At 38.8% G+C, this 27,552-nt stretch overlaps 1 protein-coding gene across 1 annotated transcript; it reads right to left on the reverse strand.

Moving 5' to 3' along the window:
- Nucleotides 1-99: 99 nt before the first annotated feature.
- Nucleotides 100-27,552, reverse strand: LOC585285. Its single transcript, XM_030981767.1, has 9 exons — nt 27,435-27,552; nt 20,940-21,436; nt 9,018-9,150; nt 7,979-8,096; nt 7,044-7,163; nt 6,022-6,246; nt 3,942-4,212; nt 1,265-3,594; nt 100-576 (listed from the first exon to the last, which is right to left on the reverse strand). The coding sequence occupies exons 2-9, from the start codon at nt 21,322-21,324 to the stop codon at nt 427-429; spliced, it is 3,732 nt and encodes a 1,243-aa protein (XP_030837627.1). The 5' UTR covers nt 21,325-21,436; nt 27,435-27,552; the 3' UTR covers nt 100-426.

Consider the following 27,552-nt stretch of genomic DNA (forward strand, 5'->3'; position numbering starts at 1 on the left):
ATCTGTTATATTGATGGTCATTTGTACCATGTGCTAACAACAAACTGGTATTGACATTTTTCAAATAACTTTACTCCCTTTGCAATTTACATTCACATACATGTAAATACCATATAGAAGTTTGCGAACAAAAGATTACGTAACTATACGTAATCCCGTTACGGCAAGTAGTATAAAACACACATCATTCTGCAGAATTACAACCAAGTGTTGCGTCTTGATTATTCATACACATTACACAATCACTCCACATTACAATATTTTCATAGTAATAAAATGTTGCGAATTCATTCCATGAAAAAAAAAATTAAGTAGTGATTGCTTAGTTGGTGTATAATCAAGAAAATCATTGCGTTTTATATATCACACGAGAGAGAGAGGAAGAAAAAGGACGTATATTCACGACATCACACGCATATCAATCAATCAACATTGCAAACCCAAGATGTAGTCAAAGAGGCCGTGTCCCGACTGCTCCGAAGACGTTGTCACCAGATGGCAGTATTCATGGACGATGCGCATAAGGTCGCCGACGCTCCAACGCTTGGTTTGGATCTTCAGTGTTACCTGTTCAAGCTGGAGGAAAGTGGAAAATAAAAAGCGCATACATAAAGGGACTTGTAAAGATATGAAATGAAATAACACACACACAAAAATTAAACGTTATGGACTGAAGGGAAACTAATCAACAATTGAAATTTCTCCTTTCAAAATATTAAAATGCTGTGAATGTAGCATTACAGCAATTTTAACCGTGCCTTCTTTGTAAGTTCTGTACATTCATATTCAAACGCAAATTCAAATTAAAAATGAGGTTTTATTCCAGACTTGTCAAAAAGTCCAAAGACTAAAAGTGCAAGTTTACATCAAACATACAATCATATAAACAAGCATTCAAAAACATATATATATATATATATAAAGAAAACAGCAAATGAAAAGTAATTAAATTTGACTAAACAATAAACAATGAATCTGCTTTAATAACATGCTGAAGAAGTTTATCTGATTGGCGATGTAACTTAAGAGGTCTTTTTTTTGTCACAAAAAGTTTACATGTACTTGTATCAATTGAGCTAATGAGCTTTTGACTGTTTTGATTTCTCCAAGCCTTTTATATTCATCAAACTTCTTCTTCTTCTTCATATCGAGTCACTTCATATCGAGTCACTACACAAGTCCCATCCAGTGCTCCACACAGGCTCTGGCACGGTAGTTCACGGCTTACAGGTCAAACTTACATTTATTTATAAAAACATCTCACCTGCCGAACTCTTTCATCGTTGAAGCTGTAGTAGAACAATGATGGCGCCCTGCACTGTGACGCAGCCACCCACTGGAGGAGAGACTTGAGCTGCGGGTCACCACCAAACACACCGCATCCCCAGTTTCCCGTAGCTATAGGCCTCCTGGCAGGAGTCCCCACGGGGTGCCTAGCGACCCTTGCGGTGCTCGATAAGGAAGCCTGGTACATGACTACTGCATCTTGGACAGCCTTCTCTACGATGCACCCGGCCGTCTCGTGGATGGAGAGTACAGGCGGCAGTTCTCCTGCGAGACTTGTACACGCTGTCTCCTGGCGATCAAGGTTGGAGCCATCATAGGTAGCCAAGATGGAGGCTTCGTCCATCGTGTCCTGAAGCTGACTGTCCTCAGTGATGCTCTCAGCTGCTAGTCGCTGTGCTGTCAGGTATTCGTCCTTGTATGTCTGTAGCGCTGATTCAATGATCGAGTTGGCCAGGTTGGAGGCTAGGGTGACCAGATCCATTTCAGAGATGGTACTCCTGACCGAAAGGGAACAGGAGGATACTGATGATGTTCTGAAGCCACGGCGGGGGTAGCTCCTTCGCCTATTCCCTCCACCAGAATCAAGGTCTGACAGAGAGTCCAGGCGTATGAGTTCTCGGAAAGGAGTCGCACCGTATAGCTGCAAGAAGGCATCGCAGATGATGTCATCAGATAGTCGGTTGGCAAGTCGGCTGGCAGCATGAATTTTGGACTGGGTAGGTTCATTCTTATGAGAAACGTTACCTAATATAGAACTTTGGCACAGTTCTTGCTGGAAATCTTCCAGGTCTGACTTTCTTCTCTGACCCAATTTCTCTTCCACTTCTGCAACACGAGTCAGTTCTTGAGAAAAGTAGGCTATGTTCTCTTCTGTCTTGCTTGGCCTCCTCCCAGTGGGGTCAATGTTTCCGATACGCAGGAGATCCTCTGTGAAGCTGTCCATACTGGATCGCTTGGAACTGCCTGAAGGGACCGTCAAGGAACTTCTGGAACTGATGCAGCCTGAACTACTCTCTCTTCTAAACAAACCACATGAGCTGACTATCTGGGTAGAATCAGTGACTGCCCTGGATACCAGGCTGCTGGCAAAGCTTTCAATCTCCTGGAACCTTGAATAACCAACCTCCCCGTCACATCCTCTGGTGCTGTGATGTCTTGAAGAAGGGGTAATAGAGTTGAGGAGCTTTTCAGCAAACTCCTCCAACTGCGAAGGATCCTCTAGACTGAATCGCTTAGAGCTCCCTGTGGATGCATTGGAAGGGGACGGAGGAGGGGTGGATGGAATGGTCGAGTATTGCGAGTACAGAAACCCTTGATCTGATGCAGAAAACTCTTTGATAGCATCCTTAACAGCAGAGTCAGTGACACTTGTAGCAAAAGCATCAAGTCCTGCTGACACTACCGGTCTGAAGTAGGAGTTTCTCATCCCATCCTCCTCATCCTTTTGAAACCTTTTCTTGACATCCTCCATTACCCCGCCAACTATACTTTCTGCAACAGTCTTAATATCAGATCCTGATACACTCTGTCCCCCATTTCGAGTTCTTTGTCCTTCCGTATCGACCTCCCCCTTCTTCATCTTTTGCACAGCCCCTGCTACAACATTAGACACGTATGCCTCAACAGTCATGCCAACCTTCTCAGAGCCAACACTCGACAGACTGCCTACGCTTCGAGTGCCACTAGCGCTAAAGTCACTGTCCATGTCAATCCGGACAAAGCTGTCCGACTTGGACGATGACCATGTGGATATCACACTGTAGCCTTCCAAGCTTGGGCCTCGGTGGCTGCTCGTTTCAGACACGCACATCCCAGCGATCTCCGCAAGGGCTTCCTTGATGACGACACCAACGATGTCGTCAATGATTGCACTAAGATCCTGAGCGATACCGTCTCTATTCCCATCAGGATAGCCATGGCCGTTCTTCCATATAACATGCTCATGAGACTGCCCATCACCTTGGCGAGAGTCGATGGCATCTGTTATGATATCTTCAGCAGTATCTTCAACAGATTGTCCACGTCGACATTTAGCAGGCTCCGCTCTCTTTGATGCAGATCTCTTGGAGGCATGCACGTATCCCTCCCTCACTGCATCACCGGCAATCGAAGAAGCAAAGCTGTTCAAGCCCTCATGGCGGCATCCCGCATCACCCTTTTCCGTGATTTCTAGGTCAAGAGAGGGCTCACTTTGGGTTGCCTGATCACGCTTGCCCTGGCAGTAGTCCTTGACTGCGATGTCAGTGATTGCTCTGCTCAGAGAGTTGCTGTAGTCTGATATGGTTGAGATGGAGGGTGTTACGGATCCTGAAGAAGAAAAAAAAAGCAAAACAAATGAAACATTCCATAATTTAAAGTGCTACATATTGTTGTTGAATAAAGCCTAACATGAACCTTGAAGGAGATACATATTACAAAATTGGCCTAATAGCAGAATTTCTTAATTTACCTAATTAAAACTCATTTCTCTGCTACAAAAATTCAACATACCATACATGTTGAGGCAGATGAAAGTTCCCTTAAAATCTACAACCGTAAGGGGGGGGGGGGGGGTGTCATTTAGCCCCTCCTATGTTTGGATCGCCACTGCATGATTGACACTACAGAATCCATCAAAATTTTAAAATGCCACAAACAAAAATCATGGCACTTACTCGGATGGCTCAGGCTGTCAAGGCCTTCGGAGGCCGTCTCAAAGTCCCCTTCAGTCGACATCTGCGATTGGTCCATGGCATCGAGATAGATGCTCTCGCTGAGCCCCTCCCCTCCCATCTGACTGCTCAAGGACAGCTCCGTCTGCAGGAAGCCCACATAGGCCTTGTTGAGTTCCCTCAGGAGGGTCGGGTCCCTGTACTGGGTGTCTCCGGGATTGCAGGATGCGTCGATGGCCACAAGAGATGTCTTGATGTCCCCACTGCTAGTGATCTGTGGGTGGGAGGGAGTGGAGATTTTGTTTGGTTTTGTAGCAAGTTAAAGGTATAGACCAGTTCTAGTCATGCGATTGCATTGTGAAAGAAACGGTGTGGAATCTATCAGAAAAGGTTGATCATCTAGCATATAAGTATTGGTGTGTACTACAAGGTTCTGGAATAATCAAAATGATAAGAATTTTTGCCCAGTCTTGGTCAAGTTACAAGCACTGTACACAGAAAGATGTATATGGGACTATGCGATATCTATCCAGACTGGATAGATATGATACTTTACCAAATATATTAATTAGTAGGCGGTTTCCGGGCAAAATTTGTATCATGTTTTAGTCAAAACATATTCTTTCATAGAATATATATTCTTTCCATGAATATGACATAGAAGGTCGTATTCATGGAAAGAAGAAGAGGGGAAGACCTCGTAAAGGCTTTCTAGACGATGTAATCACAGAATGTGGAGCAACAGGGTATGAAATGCTGAAACGGATGGCTCAAGACCAAGGAACTTGGAGAAACACTCGATATAAAATTTTGATTGGGTCACTGGACCTGTCATGAACTGACAGATCACTATTGATGATATTCTTTCACATGATTGGTAATCAGAGCTTCCATTTCATTTTCTGAGAGGGGGGCATTTCCAAAACTGGTCTATACCTTGAAGAGAGGTCGAGGAGGATGACTACTGGAAAACCATAAACTTTCCCGAGCATGACACATAAGCTAATACAGCAAGGGGTAGATATTTGTGAACATTGAAGTTTCCTAAGGCAAGAACAGCTGTCATTGAATTACATGAACATTTCATACAGTTCCTATTCAGAAGCCTGAATATGATATCCTAAGGTAACGATGACATCACAGAACATCACCTGACTCTGCATAATCTATGAAGTCTCCTGTGTATCTCAGTCTCCATCTGTAGCTTGTATAAGCTGAGATATAAGCCGCTACTACAACCACTACAACAAGCAATTTCACTACGACTACCAACATTGCTACCATTACCTCCACTATTACCACTAGTACATCACTACCATTACCACTAACACCAACGCTACCACTACAGGGAATAATTTTCCTCAAATTTTTTGATTAGCAATTTCAGCCGATGGATAAATATTTCAAATGAAATTCTGTACATTTCTATGGGAGAAAACTGCTACACAAAAGACATTTTGTATAGCAGTCATGCAAAAATGCATAGTAAATTGCGATGCGATACCAGGAAAATTATTCCCTGCACTACCACTACTACTTATAACCATCATTTCCAAGAAGCTTACCAGTGCACCATCTCTAAAGTCCCCTGCATATCTCAGCCCCCATCCATAGCCTGTGTAGGACGAGAAGTGCCCAAAACCACTACCACTATCACCACTACCACCATCGCTACCCCTACCACTACCACTACTATTCATTTCCAAGCAGCTCACCTGTGCACCATCTCTAAAGTCCCCTGCGTATCTCAGTCCCCATCCATAGCCCGTGTAGAATGAGAACTACCCAAAGCCACTACCACTACCAATACAACTACTACCACTACAACCACTACCACCATTGCTACCATTGCCACTACTTCTTATAAAATAAACAACATTTCCAAGAAGCTTACCTGTGCAGTGTGCACCATCTCTAAAGTCCCCTGTGTATCTAAGTCTAATCCGTAACCCGTGTAGGACGAGAACTGCTTGACGCCACTACCATTACCACTACCACCATCGCTTCCACTACCACTACCAACACTACCACCATCGCTACCACTACCACTACCACTTATAACTATCATTTCCAAGCAGCTCACCTGTGCACCATCTCTAAAGTCCCCTGCGTATCTCAGCCCCCATCCGTAGCCGGTGTAAGACGAGAACTGCTCAAAGCCGCTGATTGAGATAGCTTCATTCTCCTCCATGCTCTCCATGAAGATCAGACTGACCAGGAGCTCCGGGTAGATGCAGAAACGAATCTCTTCCTGGACACACCCAGAGCCTAGGACTCCGCCGCCGATGTACTCATTGGCAAAGTCAACCTACGGTTACAAAAAAGGTAAAGTGTTTGATGAGGAATGTAATAAAAATATAGCATAATAAAATCAATGTTACTGTGTGAGAATGTGTTAAGCTCTAGGTCGACTGATAGGGCAGATGCAGAAACGGATCTCTTTCTGGACGCACCCAGAACCTAGGACTCCACCGCCAATGTACTCATTGGCAAAGTCAACCTACAGATAAACGACATGAATAGTGTTCGATTAAAAATCATAATAAAATCAATGTTACTGTGTGAGGATGTGTTAGACTCAAGGTCGACTGATAGGGCAGATGCAGAAACAGATCTCTTCCTGGACACACCCAGAGCCTAGGACTCCACCCCCGATGTACTCATTGGCAATGTCAACCTAAGGTCATAGGATGGGAATAGTGTTTGATGAGGAATGTAATAAAATATTTAGACTCTAAGACAATTGATTGAACAGTTACAAAATCTCTCCCTCGTCGCACCAGGAGCCTAGGTAGCCTTACGGGCTTGGTGATAATGTAAATATTATATTATGTCACCACCCCTTAACTGGCACCCATAGACCTGCCCGAAAAGGCAGGTAAACAAACCCTAAAATGCGTGTGAAATCATCACTTTCACGCACATGACAAATATTGCACAGTGGTTTTATGTTTATCTTTATGTCCAAAAGCACATTTGAGGTTGGCACCGACATCCAAAATAAAACTTTATCATCTTGCAGAGTTAAAATGTTATCATGTTCTTCTTTCTGCTGGTTCAAAGGTCACATCATGATGACTTCTCATCAATACAATGTAGACTGACCTGGAGCGTGCTACTTCCTGCCTCCTCAATCAAGCCTTCAGGTCGGACCACTAGAGGGCAGAGTTGGAGTCTGCTGTCCTTCCACGTCTCCAACATCGGCACCTCGTCTCTAGGTAATACCTGAAGGAATGTGGAGGAGATGACGATTTAATTGTAGGGTCTGTTGAAATTATAGTGCCTCACCAGTTACGACGTAACCAACTAAAGGACTTACAGTATTTAGTGTTATCACACCAATCACTGGATTTAATAGACTAGTTTACTAACATTTCAAATGTAATGCATACTTTTTGAACAAAGGTTCTTGAAGTTGTAAACTATCTAAACAATCTTTTATTTTGAAGTGCTTAATACAAAATATTGAATTCTTATATAATTTTGGTTGTAAATGCTCTGTGTTACCATGCTCTGTATCAATCGGAAATCACTCTTGATATCCCTAACACTGCAATATTGGGTGAATATCTTGGCATAATCCTCAGCTTCCTGGTGAATCACTCATATTCCCAGGGCTTCCTGTCTGTATTCGTAGAATTTGAGCACACTTCCTCATCTTCTTGAACAGGAATGCAAAGGTCATGTGTTCAAACTGCTTTTTTACATTATTATATACTGTTTGTCCTCTAGCAAGGCATTTAATGTCCCTTGCTTCTCTCCACCCATCAGGCATCACCATCACCACCACCACCACCATCACCTTCATCGTCATCATACCACCACCACCACCACCACCACCACCACTGCCACTATCATCATCATTACCACTACCACCGTCATTACCACCACCACTATTACCACAACTACCACCACTATCACCTTCACCATCACATCACCATCATATTTATCACCAACTACATCAACACCACCACCACCACCACCACCACCACTGTCATAATAATCATCATCATCATCAAGGAGGATGGATGATAACCAACCTTTCTAGTGAATGAGATGCTCCCTAGAGGCCCGCTGGATACAGAATCGGTTGCTAGACGATTGAAGTAGTTCAGGATGCATCGTAGCTTAGCAGTCTGAGAATCTTCACCCTTTGACCTGTACAGTACCGTCAATGCAACAAGAGGTTGATGTTTACTCACTTAATTTGTCACAAAATTTATAACTTTTATCAGACATCATGATTCAGTTCTTAAACAAGGTTCCTTTTTGATAATTTTCATTCAACATACTAGTATGTGTTTCATCAGATTGACAATTAATATGAATTGACCCATAACCAAAATTAGCTAAACAAACCCTCCTTAGTCCAAGACTCCACATATATTTCAATTGAGTTAAAACAAGATGTGTCTGCCCAGGACACCGAAAGGGTTAATGGCAACATCCGGATAAAACACTTGTTTTCAAAATCACATTGTAACTAAAGCTGGAGAAATACAATTCACTAGCTTTACTGGAATGCACATACACCTAGGAACGGGACACTAAACATTTGTGTAAGGCATAATATAACGTGCATTACTATCAGAGAGTCCAATCAGGCTAAAATATGCCATGCATTTATATTTGTTGGCAGGTTGACTTTTGAACATGAAGGAATAAATCACCTGGGTAGATAGAGGCACTATAGATAAAATACCTCGTCTAATCAGGCAGATTCAAATTCTCGACTTCTTTTGTCAAAAGTCAAGTGCTTTAAAACCCCTTGACTACTGAATGATCTACTTCCCAAATGCTTGGTACATGAATCACTTGGTTCACATAGGCAATATGTTAACAGGTGCTGTTTGCATAAAATTATTTAATTTAAAGGCCCACTGTACTACTTGTAGCTACTTGCTCCCTCTATAGAAAAAACAATGCCTAATCGGTGACCATTGGTCCCCCGTGATCCACTTTTACTTATGTTAATTGAGAGCTGAGTTGATGAGATAGCCACCTGTCAGTGACCTTCCTGGGTGGTCTAATCCCTCCTAGCCAAACTAGTACAGATGGGCTTTAAGAGATTTTACTTACGTGTTCAAAACTCCAAAGAAGCTCGCAAAGTGAGTTAAATTGAGCGAGAGGCTGGATGGATTGGGGAGCGTGCATAGAAACAGATGAGCCATCAGGCTAGCTACAAACCTCCGTGGTAGTCTGCCTTCACCTCCTAGTAGAGAGAAAGAGATGGAAAGAGATGGGAGGGGGAGAGATAGAGATTGAGGGGGAGAAAGAGTAAAAGGGAGAGGAGAGGAGAGGGCCGGAGGGAGGGAGGGAGGGAGAGGGGAGGGGGGGGGGGGGGGAGAAAGGAATGAGAGGGAGGAAATGGAGAGGAAGAGAGAAAGAGAGAAAGGCGAAAAATAACAAAGGGAAATAGAGAGAGAGGGGGGGGGGGGAAAGAGGGAGAAATAAAATATAAACAAAATAATAATTAAAGATAAATTAATCAAGACCTTTGACCTACAAATTCATTAGGTCTCTCAAACAATATAGCAATATGTTCATACAAACTTCTAGGTGGCCATATGGTAAGTTTTTATTTATGCTTACATGTATCCTCTTATTAATCTGCATAAGAAAATGTTTTTCTTTACAATATGGTGACTATTTCTCACAGTTTACTATAAATCTACATGTACATGTACATTATATGTTAGAACTTGATAGACTATCAGTTAAAATATGGTCTAATGGAATTGTATATGATTGCATTTGTACAGGTAGCCGAGTCTTGCATAAATTTCAAATATGGCAATTATCAATCTATACAAGCTCTACCCCTACAGGCCTTGTAACACACACTATAGCCGTTAATGCACAGTAAATCAAATCATTCACATGGCTGATTGAGAAGGAGGGGGGGGGGGGGTAGAGGGAAGAGATGGTACACTATATATACGATGCTATTTGAGCCGAGCTTAAGGGAAGAAGCCGTATTATATGATAACATCAATTTAATAAATATTGATTGGGAAAGAACTTGCATCCGAGAAGAATCCAATTTCAAACTTCATTCCTAAAAAGGTTGATTTACAGAGCGGAGGAGGTACTGTATGTATCAGCCAAGCAATTTAGAGGGATTGAAGAAGAAAAAAAAAATCAAATCAAAAGCAGAGCCAAAATCTGTTTTTTTTTTCTGTAATTTTATTTTCTCAGAAGCCAGAGTATCTTCTACTACTGTAGGAAAGGAAAGTATACATATCTAGTCTATAGATTACAGCTTGTAAAATGCTTGAAAGGTTTGTGCCTGCATACTGTTATACAAAATACAAAAATATCAATAACTAAAATTGACACTTTTTACCAACTATTTAAATAAATTGGGCTTTTATAGCAAATTTAATCTCCTGATTTCTGTCCAAAATGTTCAAAATCTTGTGGCATTTTGCAAGGCTTAAAGAGAAGGTCGAGTTCTGGGAAGAGGTCAAAAATAATTTCTGAGCGTTATCATTGTTATCATGCAAGTGTGGAAGAACATCAGATAAAACATGTTCCCTAAAAAGTATGGCTCTTCAAATGCCTTCATATTCTAAATATGTCATGTAACATAGTAAAAATCGGGACAAATTTTTACGCCACATGTTCGTGTAGTCCCGTATACATCTTTCTGTGTACAGCGTTTGTAACTTTACCAAGACTTGGTCAAATTTCTTATCATTTTGATGATTCCAGAACCTTGCAATACACACTACCGGTAATACTTATATAATGATCAACCTTTTCAGGTTGATTCTACACCGTTTCTTTCACAATGCTATCGCATGACCAGAACTCAACTTCATCTTTAACCAAAACCATTAAAATCATAATAAAAGTTTTACAATTTATCTCATGGTTGGTTATCGGCCATCTTATTGTTTCGATAAGGGACTAGTTGGAAATTAATCACAGAGGTACAGTACAGCTGTATGTCAAAATTATCAATAAATAATGATATACATTTAAATTTCTATTTCAAAATGTAATAAATGAATTCAGTGCGAAGTACTTTGTGTTATAAAAATACATTTGTATTGCACTCATATTCATCCCTGGGGATGCTCAAGGCACCTACGAAGTACTATTATCCCCCTGGCTTTAGCCCAACTGTCCTAAGGCACTAAAACCATTCAAGGTATAATTCCTACCTGGTACCCATTTACTTGTACCTGGGTGGAGAGTAGCATAGATATGCAGATTAATGTCTTGCTAAAGGACATTATCACCGCAGTGGGACTTGAACCGTGAACCATGTGATCCACAACCCAGTGATGTATCCACTGGACCACGACATCTCTACGCATGTCCATGTATAAATCTGTGATACTTTAAGTACACGTGCAAATACAGTTTACAATGTACAACTATACTGAACAAGCTCGAATGCAATAACTATTTCTCCTCAGTTTTGTTGGTGTGCACTTAAAATGAGCAATCTCTACCATACTGTACATGGTGTAAATTTGCACGTTAAATAGGGGCAGACCTGTCATGAATCTTGTTTTTTCCCCTTTTTTCAAAGAAGTGAAAATGACTGCTTTCATTGTCTACTGATTCTGCCATCTTCTGGATAAATGCACTTCAAAGGTTTAACAAATTGTAAGCATGACGGCAATATCCATTATCCTTAATACATATTCATCTGCTTATACAATGAAGCAGACTGCTCAATGTTCACACAATAGATGAGTCTGTACACTGTATGATTGTGCAGGCATCTATAAAATGTACATGTACATTGTATGTTCAAGCAAGAAGTTCTGCACAAGTAGCATACATGTATATTTAAATTTATTATAAATCTCACTCTTAGACCCTAATCAAATGATGGGTTGAGTCACGTGTGATGCATTTACGGAGACTATCCCATATTTTTTCATGAAAAAGCGTGCTACACATGTAGTAATTTTTAGTACCGGTAATACATGTATCCAACAAATTTTAAGTAATGATACACAGAAGTGAGTGTAGAGGTGCGCTTATACTGTGTGTGGGCCTATACTTGCGTAGCACTGCGGGTAAAAGCATATAGAAGTACATTTGTAAGTGCGCTTACCTCTTTGTGCAGGCTTACAACTGTAATACTGTTTTCACACTGGCAATATTTTGCTTAACCCTGTACTATAGGTGGGGTTAAGGGGGGGGGGGGGTCTTAGCCCCACCTACATGTATAGTACGGGGTTAAGCCTATTCCACTTTCTGTTCAGACTGGTTTTTACCAAAGTGGGCTAAAGTTGGCTAACCCCACCTATAGTACGGGGTTAACTAACCCTGCAAAATAGCAGGGCTAACTCCGCAATTGTGATGCTAACTCCTGCTAACCCCCCAATTGCGGTGCTAAGCAAATGAATGAGAACAGAAACGAAAAATAGTCCGGTACTACGCAATGGAGCGTATCGCAGCTGGCCAGATGCGAAGTATGTCCAATCATAACATAAACGATATCCGGGTTAATGAAATGCAGTGAGAACAGCGGGAATGTTCTTATTCCGGAATAGGCGCTAGTACGGGACTAAAAACAGCGAGTGTGAAAAGCCAAAAAAATAGTCTGGGGTTAAGGAAAGTACGGGGCTAAGCAAAGTAGGGGCTAAGCAAAACCAGTGTGAAAAGAGTATAAGTGTGCCCATTAAACCTGGGATTTATTGAAATGAATTCTTTTATATCAAATAACAAGATTCTAGGAGACTCCTTCTACAGTGTTTACCGTAATACAAATGATGCCTTGCATGCTTTCACTCGTATGGATCTATCTGCTTTTGTTAATACTGGTAATCAGCCTGGTTTTTCTGATTGCATGACCAACATACCGGTATCTCAATATCTATCACTTAATGAGCTACATGTATATTTCATACAAGTTGTTGCTTGGTTTCCTCACAATGTCAAAATCACCTGTTTTAAAGGAGCTCATGACAGTTGGGTCAATGTTGTGTTCACGTAGCGATGAGAGAGTGAGGGTGGAAATGCGGGGGAGAGGGGGAGAGGGGGAGAGGGGGAGAGGGGGAGAGGGAGAGAGGGGGAGAGGGGGAGAGGGGGAGAGGAGGAGAGGGAGAGAGAGGGGAGAGAGTGGCAGGGAGAGAGAGAGGGAGGGAGGGAAGGAGGGGGAGAGAGAGGGAGAGGGAAGGAGGGAGACAGAGAGAGGGAAGGGAGGGGGGGGGGCAGAGAGAACGTGGGGGACATAGAGGCAAGACCAGAGAGGGATGGGTAGGATGGAGATGGGGTGAGGAAGAGGAGGGAGAGTAAAAGAGAGACAGACAGAGAGAGAGAGAGAGAGAGAGAGAGAGAGAGAGAAAGAGACAGAGAAACAGAGAAAGAGAGAAAGAGAGTGGGGGCATAGGGGTACATGTAAGACTAGAGAGGGGGGAAATGGAATCAGGATGAGAAAGAGGAGGATGAGAAAGAGGAGGATGAGAAAGAGGAGGGAGAAAGAAAGCGAGAGAAAGAAAGAAGAGGCGGGTCAGGAGCGGAAGTGGTCAGGAGAGAGGAGGAGAGGGGTGGAAATGGGGTTCAGCAGAGAAGGAGGATGATGAGAGAGAGAGAGAGAGAGAGAGAGATACATTGTAGGGTCAGGGCATGGACCTACTAAGAAGGGATGGGGCTAGTAGCAGAAGGGGTATTGAGGAGAGTGAAGGAGAGGAGGAATGAGATAAAGTACAGTCAAACCCGGTCTGTATCTCCTATCAATGACGTTTCAGATCAAATAAATAGAGCATCCCCCTATTCACATACCATACATGCCTCAGGAGGCCAACATATACAGCACTTATAACAGCCCCTGTCAAGTAGAGAGGAGCCATTCTAAAACAATCATTTCTTTCAACTTGAAAATAACAACTCTACACTTAATATATGAACTAGTCCTAGTGGGTGTTTCAAAAAACCTGTCATCATGCATCAGTGACAGTTTTTGTTATAAGCTAGTGAAATCCTTGCTTCTGATCGGTTATAAGTAGATTTGTCACTGATTTTTGTCATTTGTCATTGAAAAAAGGCTGAAGTTGTAATCTCTTGAAATTGTGCTAATGAATTTCCCTTCCTCGAATAAAGATTAAAAGTACTGTTAAAGAATGGAGGATTAATTTGCTGCTTTGAAAAGTCCACTAAAATAATCTGAACAAATCCATATTTACAGGAAATTTCTGGGGTTTCATTCTGAAAAAAATTATATCATTATAATGTATGCAGATATTTTTTATTTGATGGTTTGTTTTTATTTTTAATACCCGACTGTTAGGAAAGCATGTGTATGCTTGTGGGCAGGTCCAAGCTATTGTCCCCTCTGGGGGTCAAATTTCATCTTTATATATATTTAACAAACTATACCTTATTTTAAAGCTGAAACTATGAATTTTATGAATCTGATAAAAAAAATAAAAAATTATCAAAATACGAAGAGTGCCAAGGTCACGAACTTCGATTTGTATTAATTAGCGTGACATACGGGACATTACATTTTTATTTTTGTATCTCATTTGAATTATTTGTTTAAAATTAAATATCTCAGGACATGATGACCATCATGCTAGAAAATAGGAAAAAAATATAAAAACTTTCAAAATTAATTAATTATGCAAATGAGGTAGGTTCCAAAGTGTGATGTCCCGTACGTCACAATTTGATCATAATTTGTTTAATTTTAATTATGAAAATAATTTTTTTTTTTAAAGATATTCTAGGAAGTTCTAATTTAGATGAATACCTAACAGAAAATAGGTTTAACAAAAATTTCGAAAATTCTGTGTTGATTACATAATCAAATTAAGAAATGTGACGTACGGGACAAGTGTGTGACGTACGGGACAACCCCATATAAAACCAATGCGAGATATGAAAAAGGAAATGACCAAAAGGAGAATATATACTGTGTTAGGAAACTTGTTGTATACAGGGATATATGAACATTCCAACTGGGTCCCTTCTAGGAATTTACTTGTTTGTACTTTTGTTGTTGTTTTATGTAATTGTCGTTAATGTAATTAGTCTTCAAGCCAGACCCCTGGTATTATCAACTTTGGTATTTTGCCAGTTGATGTCTCCAACATTGGCAGGATGCTAAATATGTAAATCATAATAGTGTACTAGTTCCAGGAATGAGTCTAATGAAATTATATGGTAGTGGATGCACCAGAAGCTGGCTTTTACAACTCATAGATGCTGCAGGTAAGAATAGCACATGTATGCTATCAAGCTCTCCATGTGAGGTTTTTTTATATTCTATTTAAATGTCATATATGATGGTAAAGGATTACAGCATGCACTGTACATGTTATGGAGCCAGCTCGGGAATTCTGATCTCCTAAAAACTAAATCATAACTTTTAAGGAAGGATAGCCTTTTTGAGTATTTCACACTCTCACCCACTTAAGATTTTTATCACTTTTACACCCATGCATTTTTGTTGAGTTTGCTTTAAATTAATCTTTTGAATTGTGGAAAAGGTCACACAAACGTTTAGGGTTTTAATTTCTTATATCTGGTGGTGTTAATAAGATGTTTTAATCAATACGAAATACATTCAAGATTTATATTTTTGTATCCATCTTTCACAAACATGTAGGCTACATTAATGTTCATCAAAATTCTTGAATATATGACAGCAACATATACATGTTCTAATCTTTGAATTCCTTCAAAATTCTATGATATTACTATCAAATAACTCAAACAAGCTATGAAGAAAAGACTTCATATTTTTAATGTGTCTTTGTTCACAAACACTTGGAACATAAGAAATGTTCTTTGACAAAATATGATGTGCCAAGTGTGCCCCTGTGTTTCAAACAAGTTTAAATAAAAGTTTTCAAGGTCAAGTTCATCTTCTTCATTAATTATTGTTTAAAAACATTTTGCAATGTTGAATGGAATGGATAAAAGAAATAAGAAACGAAGCATGATTACACATGATAGATGGGTAAATGGAATAAAAATGGTATAATATAGTGTGTATGAATATTAATTAAATTTGTTTTCTTTGTTAAAGTAATATTTGTATTGATTTACCTCATAAATTAACACAGATGATATTAAGTAATGGTCAGAGGATCTAATTGGGTTCTAAAACACTCTAATTGTCACTGATTTAAGTTAAAATTGTTCACATTTAACAAATTTTGACGAAAATTCTCCATTTCAATGCATTTTCCCATAGGGAAAAGTTGTCCCGTACGTCACGTGTCCCGTACGTCACGTGCACACATTTATGTTTTGGTATATTACATAATAACGAAAGGTCAGAAAAATATGGTAATAGTTGTGATTAATGCTTGATTCCATAATGAATTAAGATATCATTACCATAAATCTCATAACTTGATAAATTCAGAGAACTTTTATGATGAACTTATTTTTGAAAAAGTCAGAAATTCTCTGGTCCCGTACGTCACGCAGCACATTAATTACATTAAAAATTAATTTATGAATTGGTCAGAACTAAAACTTTTCACAAATGAACTAGCCCATAATAGCCACAGACTCATACCAAAAGATAGTCATATAAATAATGACATCCATTGTTATTTCTTGTTAAAAGTCTCTGAATGTCCCGTACGTCACAAAGCAAATAGCTTGGACCTGCCCTTGTACGTAATAAGCAACCAGGGGACTGATGACTTTAAATCTTCTCTGAGGGACTTGATAATGAGGAACTTTATTTAGTTGGCATTTTTTCATATGATCCGTTCGTACTGAATCAATGTCAACTTTGCCGTGTGAATGTCATCTTCATGTACATTAGTACAAGAATTGTACAGTACACTTAATATCTGTCCTCTTCTGAAAAACAAGTTGATGCGTATGAATGTTTAAACAGGCTCTGAATGGTCTTAGATTTAAAGAGAAGGTTGAGTTCTGGGCAGAGGTGAAAAATAATAATTTGTGAGCATTACCATTGTGTCATGCAAGTGTGGAAGAACATCAGATATAAAATGTTCCCTGAAAATATGCGGGCATGTGACATCATACAAATCGGGACAGATTTTTATGCCACATGTTCGTGTAGTCCCAAGTGTACAGTGCTTGTAACTTTACCAAGACTGGGCCAAATTTCTTATAATTTTGATGATTCCCGAACCTTGCAGTACACACCAATACTTATATGCTAGATGATCAACATTTTTTGACCAATTCCACACTGTTTCTTTCACAATGCAATCACATGACCAGAACTCAACTTTATCTACAATGTACATGTACATGTATATTGTATGTACTCAATGGTTTCAGCTTGCCTCAAAGTTGCTGAGCATAGAAAGTACCAAGTGAGAGTCTCTACCTGTAGACTATATCCTGCCTTAAACTGTTCTTGAGATGTGACAATGCCGACGTGCAGTACATGAATTTCATCTGTTGCGAAGACATCACCCTTGACATTCAAAACGCAGATAATAGCGCCATGAATAATTTATGTGTCATAGATTACCGGGGCTTGCCTTTAATGTCACAGAACCAATATCCCTGATAGTAAATCATGCATCAATCATGATCAGCAGGCTCATCATGATCAGTTTCCATCCTGGATCAATCAGAAAAAGAGTTTGCATATTTTCCATTTTCTGGCTTTGCGTATAATTGTAGATCTTTGTGTATTTACAGTACCATATGTACTTGTACCAGAACTTCTCAAGATATTGGCTTTACACTGTTCTCAGCATTGTACAGTGTACCATATGAAAAAAAGTCAACAAATACAACAAAGTACCCCCAAAATTGTTTAAACAAAAAAACAATACAAAACTTGCAGTTTTTCTTCTCCATTGCGCCTCAAACATTATTATTATTAAAACAAAACAAAACAAAACAAAACAAAACTAAACAAAACAAAACAAAACAAATACAAAAACAAACAAACAACACCAAAATACATCAACAACAACAGCAAAAACAAGCAACACTAAACTTCTGTGTTTTTTGGGTTAAATGCGCTCTAAAAAAAACAAAAAAACATATACCCGTACTCATCATAAATCATACATCATAAAACACTGCAGGCATGACACCTGATATTGGTTTTCATCCATTATCTGGCACTATCAATCAATACAGATCCATGCTAATATTTTTGGCTTTGTGCACTACCTGTACCTGTACGTGTACCTTTACATGTACATGTACACGTACGTGCTATGATTTACAGGGCTTGCCATTTTAATGTCAAAAACTTCAATTGTCAGTGCTTAGCAACCTCAATTTGTACTTTTCTATCCAGTGTCTCGTAGAATATGCTCCTTGCAAATTTTCTCTATTTGTTCATAAATGTGCTCTGACTATCAAGGCTTATCTTGACTTTTATTTTTTATATTTTGTAAAATACAGCAGCTTACAGTAAATACATGTAGTACAATAGTACATTACTGCAAGACATAAAAAAATACTAGATTTTGTCTGTCATCTTACATGTAGCAGTATTTTTAGTCTCAGGAGCGCCTTTGATTGCGCATCTAGATATTGGCACTCTACAACTTCCCAGTTTGTACTGCATCTCAAATAATCATTCATTACAGATTCATTCACATGTTTCTGGCTTGGTATCAAATGCACCAAGCTCATCAGGGCTGCCTTTCCTTTGCCTTTGAGGGCCGATATCTGATATCACTATGCACTGTACATGCACGTGTATGAAGTCAATGACGTTCATGTACACCTTGATCTTCCCTATCGAACCGATCCGCATCTACCCCCCCCTATTGTATACATGTACAGCCAAAACATAACAGGTGTGAGAGAGGGGAACCAAAATTTTGACTTTCAATTCAACATACATGTACAGGTGTAATCAGAACATTTCTTTTGGGGCACAAAACAATAATCTATTGGTAAGAGAAAGACTCGATATCCATTCATTTGGTAGGCCCACATTTTCCAGAAAGTATTATCTCGGTAACTAACATTTGCTCTTAAAAATACATTTAACAACTACACTGTATACCCTTGCCAAGTTTTGTAATTTTCGAGTTACTGTATGTCAAAGGTTGATTTGTTCTGATTCTAATATGTTTCTTGAAAATATGAGATATACATGTATTAAGCTTTAAAAAAATTAAACAAGGGCCCTAAATCAACCAGGCCACCTTTCATTTGGGGTTTAAAAACAAAAAAATCAAATGTACAGTAGAAGGGGTATGAATAAGTCAGTTGTTAAAGTGTATGGTAAGTGCATCTTGGTTGTATTTGTTGTTCAGAGTTTAGACTACACTAATATTCTATGAGTGTGTGTGTGTTTTTCCAAACAAATGGACAGTCAATATTTGGACTCTTTCAAGGTACTAAACACAATAGACAGCAATGCCTCAAGAGGATTAACTAATGCCTGGCTCCCATTGTGAACTTTCCTTTGTACATCACAGTACGCATTGGACGTCAATTACAGCTAAAATCAATTATTGATACCCTTTGTAGTTTTTGTGTTTTTCATATCTTAACAGTGAAAGGTGGACCTGTTCAATGAGGGCCTTTGTTGAATACCTTTAGACTTTCAAGCTTTAATATGTCACATCCTTAAGTTCAGGACATACAAATATTTCACATACCGGTACTTAAAAAACTATAAAATTTGGTAAGGGTATATATCTAGTTAACTATATATTGCAGTACTCTACATACCCTACATGTACCTGTCAATTGCACACTAAGTACTTGCACTTAAAGTACAAGAGGCTACTTAAGGGGATTTAAGCTTCTCAAAATAGTCACGGTGGACAACGTGCTAAATGTGAACCAGCATATACGCAACGTGTGTCGTATCGCAGCTTTCGGGATCCACAAAGTTGGAAAACTGCGAAAATTTCTGGATCAAAGTTCTACTCATCGTCTTGTTAATGCCCTTGTAACTTCCCACCTTGATTACTGTAATGGACTATTAATCAATCTCCCTAGCTCTCATTTAGCCCCTCTTCAACATATTCAGAACACAGCAGCACGCCTCATCACACATACAAGAAAACATGAACACATCACACCGATCATTCGTTCTCTACACTGGCTCCCCCTCCAACAACGTATCAAATTCAAGATTCTCATGCTGACATACAAGGCCTTTCACAAACTTGCTCCCTCATATCTCTCGGCACTCATCACTCCTAAAACTCGTACTTCATCTATGCGTCTCAGATCATCATCCACAGCACATCTTCATCTTGCCCCAGGCCCTCGCACCCACACCCGCTATGGAAATCGTGCCTTTTCTGTCTGTGCCCCCCAACTTTGGAACAATCTTTCCCATGAAATACGCGAGTCCCTAACCTTAGAGACATTCAAAAGTAAACTTAAGACTTATCTGTTTAATATGTAATGTAATGTAATCATATTTTGTTTGTTTAACTATAAAGCGTTATGTAAATATTAACCATTATTATTGTATGATTGTTATTAGGAATTTGTTATTATAATTATGTATCATGTATTATATTCTTGTAATTTGTACGTTAACATTACTTTAATTTAATTTTTTGTTAAGCGCTTAGAAACTTTGTATTAAGCGCTATATAAATGTAATTTATTATAAATAAAGAGCCTCTCAGCCTGAAAAGCCTCTAGATACAGGACTCAAAATAAATTTGCCATTTGTCTCATCACAAGAATTTAGAGGACTGTTTAAATATGAAGTACATGAGTACTTTTACAGAGTAGGCTTGATCAAGAACTTGGAATAGCCTTGATATTCAATAGATTTCAGCCGAGAAAGATTGCACTCTTCAGTACTGGTATTCAAAAGGCCACAGCTAAAATATGCGTATGTACATGTACACTAGTCTTACTTTTTACACATTTATCAACAGAATGCACACTACACAACTTGTGAAAGACATGAAGTATGACAATTTTTCATTGATGATACAGATCATTATTCCCTCCCTAAGAATCTAAGATACAATACAAGTAAATTATGGTCCAGAGAAAACAAAATCATCAGCAGTATTTCAACAAATCAAACAAAAGAAAATTTCAAATCATGTTTGATATGGAGGTTTAAAGTCAAAGTCATACCTATTTGTTGGACACTGTAGAAGAAGCCCTCCTGCGGCTTCAGGTCTCCAAGAGCCAACGCAAGGTCCACAATCATGGGCAAGGTCTGGTCAAAGAACAGTATCCTCTCCTCCTGCGTCGCAATCGCCTCCAGGAAATGGACCAACCCTGCCATGACCGTTGCTGCCTTGGTCCTGCGAGGGTCCGCCGACTTGGTCCCGCCGTGGATGAGGGCATAGACGTGGTCCAGGATGGGCATGGTGTCGGACATGGTGGTGACCTTGCGCATCCTGGTGAGCGCTCCCTGGACCAGGGGCCATGTCCCCAGGTCGCAGGGAAGGACCACCGGCTCCCTGCTCGGATCCCTGTGGAGGGTAGGATGCTTGGATCCTTTCTCTGTCACCATGATGATGGAGTGAAGACGAGGGACGATGGGGAGGAGTGCGATGTCTCGAGTTCTGCTTTAATACAGACTGCTTTCTTTGCACAGATGTCTTCTACTGATCAACATTTTCCATCTGCAACGATAACAAAAACCAAAGAAATACAAGTTAAGCCTCGGTCACAAATGCCATTACGAACTGCTACGAACGCCTTACTAACAGTTTGCAGACAATGGAAATTGGGGAAGACAATAGAAAAACAAGGAGATTCGTACGAAATTATCGTTCGTACGAACCTTTGTGACCGTAGCATAACTTCTACATTCAAATGTGAACACAACATAATTCTGAAGACATTATAACCATAGGGCTACATGTAAGTTCAGTTACATGTAATAAATTTCATCCAAAGAATTTGATCTGTGATCTCAACCAGATGTTGTTATTTGAAAGCAACTTACTGTACAACACAAGTGACAAGGGCAGGCACATGTCCATATAATAACTAAAAACTGAACAGTTGTTTGACACATGCATTAGCGATCATTGCTCTGCACTTCTGCAGTCAATGTCCTACACAAACCAAATTCCTAAGTTTGATCCTGAATCAGACACTGCACTAGTGCTACCACTACCCTTATCCTAAACCTAACTGAAAGACCTACATTGTATCGTACCCCAACCATTCATCTTAGTTGAAAAAATTCCTGGAGCAACTGTCGCTGGAGCAAATGTGTTTGAGCACGATCCGCAATTACCAAGTCCCTTGAATAGGACTAACATACTGCAGCTGTAGGTCCCCTGGCTGCTAAATACTTACATATACAGTACTTACATGTACAATGTATATTGTGTTAGTGTACAGTACATGTAATTGTAAACAATAATTGTTAAAGATAAAATAAACACCAATCAATTAAAAACTCAACCTGCAACCATCAACAACTGGAATCTTGTTAGCATTAATTACAAAGTACATTTTCTCCCAACGAATCCCAGTATCATGTCAGACAGACTGCCACCATGACTCCAACTACTAAATATTCGAAGCAAACAAGGTGTACTGTGCAGCGCATAATCTTGCATACAGAAGAACATGAAGATATTGACTACTTAGAAATTTTCCTAAAACCATGAATTCCGCATGCATGGAGATCTCTTCCCACAGGATGCTGGGGATTGGATATCACGAGGGACGGGCTTGGCCGTCACCTGTGCATACTAAACAGACAAACGTGCGTAACCACTGTTTATTAAAAAGCTCTGTTCACACTGCTCCCCATAAAATCTCTCATTTGATCTATTAATAATAAATGTTAAAAGGGCAAAATTACTTCACGCTTATCAAAAAGCTGTGTTGACACTCCTCAAAATTAAAGCTCTTTATTTTACCTGTTCATGATACATGTACATTTAAATATTTGAAAGAAAAACAAAATTTGTTTTACCGGTAATCTAAAAGCTCTCTTCACACTTGTTCAAATTAGACCTACCGTTATTGTTTCATCTGTTCAAGTATTCGTACTATATGTAAATTCTTACTTCATGTTTACATACACTGTACCTGTACATGACAAATATGTGTTCACACTCCTCAAAATTAAACCTCTTGTTTTACCTGGCATACTTTATAGAGTTATATACTAAAAAGACTAACAAAATATGTGTTTATCTAAAACAGGAAGCTCTGTTCACACTAAATACTAAAAATAACAAACATACATGTACAGTACATGTACATTGTGTACTGCACGCTTTATACTTAAAAGCTCTGATCACATTTAAGAGAGAGAGAAACTAAAGGCTAAAGAAAGGAAGTTAGAAATTACAATGAATTATCAAATCATTTACAAGATACTAATCACATCATGCGACAGACCACTTGGGGAGGGGGGGGGGGGCAGGGGGCTCTTTCCAGTCTAAATAGTGTGCTATTCATACTTGGTACTTGTACCCCCACCCCCTCCCTTGAAATAAATGTATTTAAACAAAAACGAAATGTGTCCTTATCGCCCTACACTTGTACTCGATAACTCATCCCATCCTTTATTGTCGTTTGTCTGAGAGATGTACCCCCCCCTCACCCCCCCAAAAAAAAAAATTAAATAAAAAAATGTGCAACTGAATTTCATAGATTTACCAAAGCATATTCATAAAAATTCCTGAATGTACACCTGTACAGGTACATGTACAGTATGTACAGTACTGTACGGAGGACTACATTTTGCAAGCATTATTAATGAATAATGAGTCATTCTGAAGTCTAGACAACAGTTCTTAATTTATAAGGCTTCTTTTGTTCCTTACTGGTCAAATTGAACAATCGCTGCTTGTGCAAATAACTTGCTCTTGAAACCATGTCATGCACAGTACATGTAGTAACCTTACCCAAGTCCAAGGCATTGATTTACATGATGTGGTAACCGATCATAAATATTCCATCGATCACTGATAAATCCGTAGTATAGATCTCTCACTTTGCATTTCTTGATCTAAAAGCAGGCTTACGCCTTAGCTAGCTTAGCAGAATTAAGTGGTACAAAACAATGCGTTAGGAACTAAAATGCGTAAATAGTTGTGTGATGTTCGTTTTAATTAAAGTTACAGGAATTTGCAAGCCATCAAATTTATCTCAAATTTATCTGAAGCAGCAAGAGGAGTTTATGAAAGTACATGTACATGTACATGTACCAGTATGTGCAAATTTTCACATCAGAAGTCTGTGGTTTTAAATGAGTGGAAATTGAAACCCTTTTATCTGTGCAACAAATTGGGTGAATAAAATACCTACTGCCAGTTGCAAAATTTGATTTTGAAAAGATTTTTTTTTCCTCCATTTTTTTCCCTCCACAGGGATTATATTGATTTTTATTTGCAACAAATTAACTAATATATTATTTAAGGTAATTTAAATTTATGATATTTATGATGACTGTTATTTTGGTAACAATTAATATTTTGCCACCATATTTTTACTAGAGTTTTCAATAATGGTTTTTACCATATTTTTGGCCCTCTTACAAGTTATTAATATTTTCAAACGTGCAAATCCCTGCAATACCCTGTAAAAGTTCCTTTTTTTTATTTTTTATATCTGAATGAAATTTTACCTCACATTAAAGATAAACTCCAGTTCTGGTAAAAAAAAAGAAAATTAATTCTCACAGAATCAAACGATACTTACACTGAATGTTCATGATTACAAATAAATGACATGTGCCAAACAATTTTGGAACAAAATGTATACTGGCTGAGTAATGAGCATAGCAAGACAAGGAAATCAAGGTACATGTAGTACTAGCCCCGACACCGTGTTGTCCCATATATACAAATGTAGCTTTCTGTGTACAGTGCTTGTTACTTTACCAAGACTCTGTCAAATTTATTATGATTTTGATGACTCTAGAACCTTGCAGTGCACACCAATACTTACTGTACATACTACATGATCAACTGTTTCTGATCCTTTCCACACCTTTTCTTTCACAATGCAATCGCATTACCAGTACTAAAGTTTATCTTTAAGCCTCATCAAGATGGTATACGTTTCATACCAGCTCCATTTCTTAACGATGTTGTTAAATTTGTGTGGTAAGATTATGTTTTTCAATAAATATGCATTTTTCGTTCTAGACACGTCTTTATCTGCCACTACAGTCTGCTAATAACGGTTAATAGCCTCGTCTCCATGGCAATCAGGATGGGATTCCTTTTAAAAGGTTACTTCACACTTACACTACATCATGTGCACTCAAAATAACTTTAAAAAAACTTGAGATGGAAGCCATAGTTAATATGTTCACACAGATCTATCATAGTTTTAAATATTTAAGTCTGCAAAATCTCAAAGTAACAAATGAAGAGTTTCATTCCAAAAGGAGCTAAATCCACTTTGGGTACTTCCGAGTAAATCGCCTTTTTTTTTATTTCTCCACTTTTCCTTTAGCCATGGACCTTAATGTTGTTATATATTTTAAAGGTGTCCCCCTGGACCAATAATATATGATGAGAAAAAATCTACCAGTGTTTCCTGATTTTTACTAAATTTTTAAAATTTTTGTTTTCGTGGATTTAGCTCCTTTTGGAATGAAACATGATATTGTACCCGGAAAATTTTTATATTTTCTCAATAAAGTCACTGAAATGTACTATTCAAATTTAGTAGCAAACCTTTCCTTTTAAATAATAATAGTGAAATCACAACTAAAAAAACCTTTTGGAAAGAAAGTAAACAACATATCACATTTTCATTCCAAAAGGAGCTAAATCCATGTTTCATTCCAAAAGGAGCTAAATCCACAAAATCTAAAAATTTACTAAAAATCAGAAATACATGTAACTGGTAGATTTTTTTTTCTTATCATATATTATTGGTCCAGAGCGATCCCTTTAAGATGTATAACAATATAAAGGTAAATTGGTAAAGGTAAATGGGTAAAGGGAAAGTGGAGAAATTAAAAAGGTCATTTACTCAAAGTGGATATAGCTCCTTTTGGAAAGAAACTGATTTGGATTTAGCTCCTTTTGGAATGAAACATGATATTGTACGGTTTGTACCTAATTTTTTTTTATACTTCCTGGTGAAATTTTCGAACGTGTTATAGTGCATTTTGTCCCCATGTAGGAAATCATTATTTTAAGACAAATAGCTCCATTTTGATAAAATATGGATTTAGCTCCTTTTGGAATGAAGCTCTTCAAATAACAATCTACTAACAATGACGAGGGTTCACAAGAGACTGAAACAATAAGTTTAAACTATAAGCCTGGGAAAGCATTCATTTTAACTACAAGCTCAAATTTAATTCAATTTAATTGCGTTCTCACAGCACTTAACTTCAAGTGAGGACGGTCTGCTCAGTTTGAAGTTATCTTGCTAACCTCAAAATCTGTTGTCGTTTGTACATGTATCTTCAAGTTAACTTGAAAGTTTAGTAACCACGGGTTCATCCCTATCGGTCCCTATTAAACTTCAATAGGACTTCGATGTTTAACCCTTGGACTACTGAAATCTTTAATTCCCATAGGCTTAATACAGGCTTCACCCGGTTCCAATATTCAATGAGTTAAAGCAACGACCTAAACTTTAAGTTATCAGACTTTGGTGTGAACCTAGCCATACATGTAGATGCCAAGCTTGACGATTTAGAGCTGAAAGATTACAAGAACTCTCTCACTGTGTGTGTATGGTTTACAAGTTTTTTACAATCACAAAGTGGGTTCAGACATCGATGAGGAGTACTCTGTTAAACCTGTTGACAAATGAGTACTTGTGTGTAATATTCCCCCATGGGTTTAAAACAAGAACCAACGAGTGCATCCCTAACCATATCATTATTTACTTACAAATTATTTGTCTGTTTATTTTTCAAGAAACATTTCCTTCACTGTATTATTTCAAGTCAGTACCGGGTAGATTAATACTGTTTTGTTTGTGGCATTGCATGAGCCATAACCTGATTTGCAACAGCCAGAAATGCAGCATATGGAAATTATCTCTCACTTTCCACGGGCAAAACCCTGCCCCCTTCTCTCTCTCTCTCGCCGCCTCAGGCTCTGCGTTACTATTTTGTAGGTATTCTCTGGTAACATTCGATTCAACTGCTCATCAGTTCATGGCATACATCACATCGCCTTGATAGATTAGATTAATGCAATTCAAGTGTGCATGCATAGTGAGATTCAAACATGTTCAATGATCAGTGGCTTATTTCACGAGATCGCGAGATGGCCATATTAAGAATAAGAAAGAACAAGATAGAAATCTAAGTTTGTTACTTATTAGTATAAATCATAACACAACAATCCATGTAGAAGTCAATTTCAGGTAAAGAAGTTAAGACATGAACAATACTATAGTCACACAAGGAACTCCCTAATCACACTCGCACATTTACATTGCACAAACATGAACAGACAGTCGACAGGTACAGGCAACACAATCCGCCCAGCTGCAGCTACATGCATGTAGTATACAGGGCTTGGGCTTACTGGTCCGCCGTCGCAGCCGGGGTGTTATGCCTCACGTTCGCACTACGATCAGTCGGCTCAGCAATTATATACATCATCACGAACAAATCATCTGATATCAAACATTTCTGTACGGTAAAATTCAATAAAATTAGATACTTACCGATGATATGATAAAGCCAATGTACCGAACAACTAAAAAGATGTATACACGACGGTCAATCGAATAAAAACGTTAGAAATGTTATGATTCTGTTTCGGCCAAAATCTCGACCGAGAGC

Source organism: Strongylocentrotus purpuratus, unplaced genomic scaffold (assembly GCF_000002235.5).
Source record: "Strongylocentrotus purpuratus isolate Spur 01 unplaced genomic scaffold, Spur_5.0 spur5_scaffold_12, whole genome shotgun sequence".
In the NCBI taxonomy this organism is placed as follows: domain Eukaryota; kingdom Metazoa; phylum Echinodermata; class Echinoidea; order Camarodonta; family Strongylocentrotidae; genus Strongylocentrotus; species Strongylocentrotus purpuratus.

Bases quoted from the DNA above. Each gene is read 5' to 3' on its own strand.
- LOC585285 (XM_030981767.1), bottom strand. From the start codon at position 21,324: ATGGTGACAGAGAAAGGATCCAAGCATCCTACCCTCCACAGGGATCCG. The intron at 8,097-9,017 runs GTAAGTAAAATC...GGTACTGTACAG, and splicing joins TTCTTTGGAGTTTTGAACAC to GTCAAAGGGTGAAGATTCTC. The intron at 577-1,264 runs GTGAGATGTTTT...ACTTTCCTCCAG, and splicing joins ACGATGAAAGAGTTCGGCAG to CTTGAACAGGTAACACTGAA.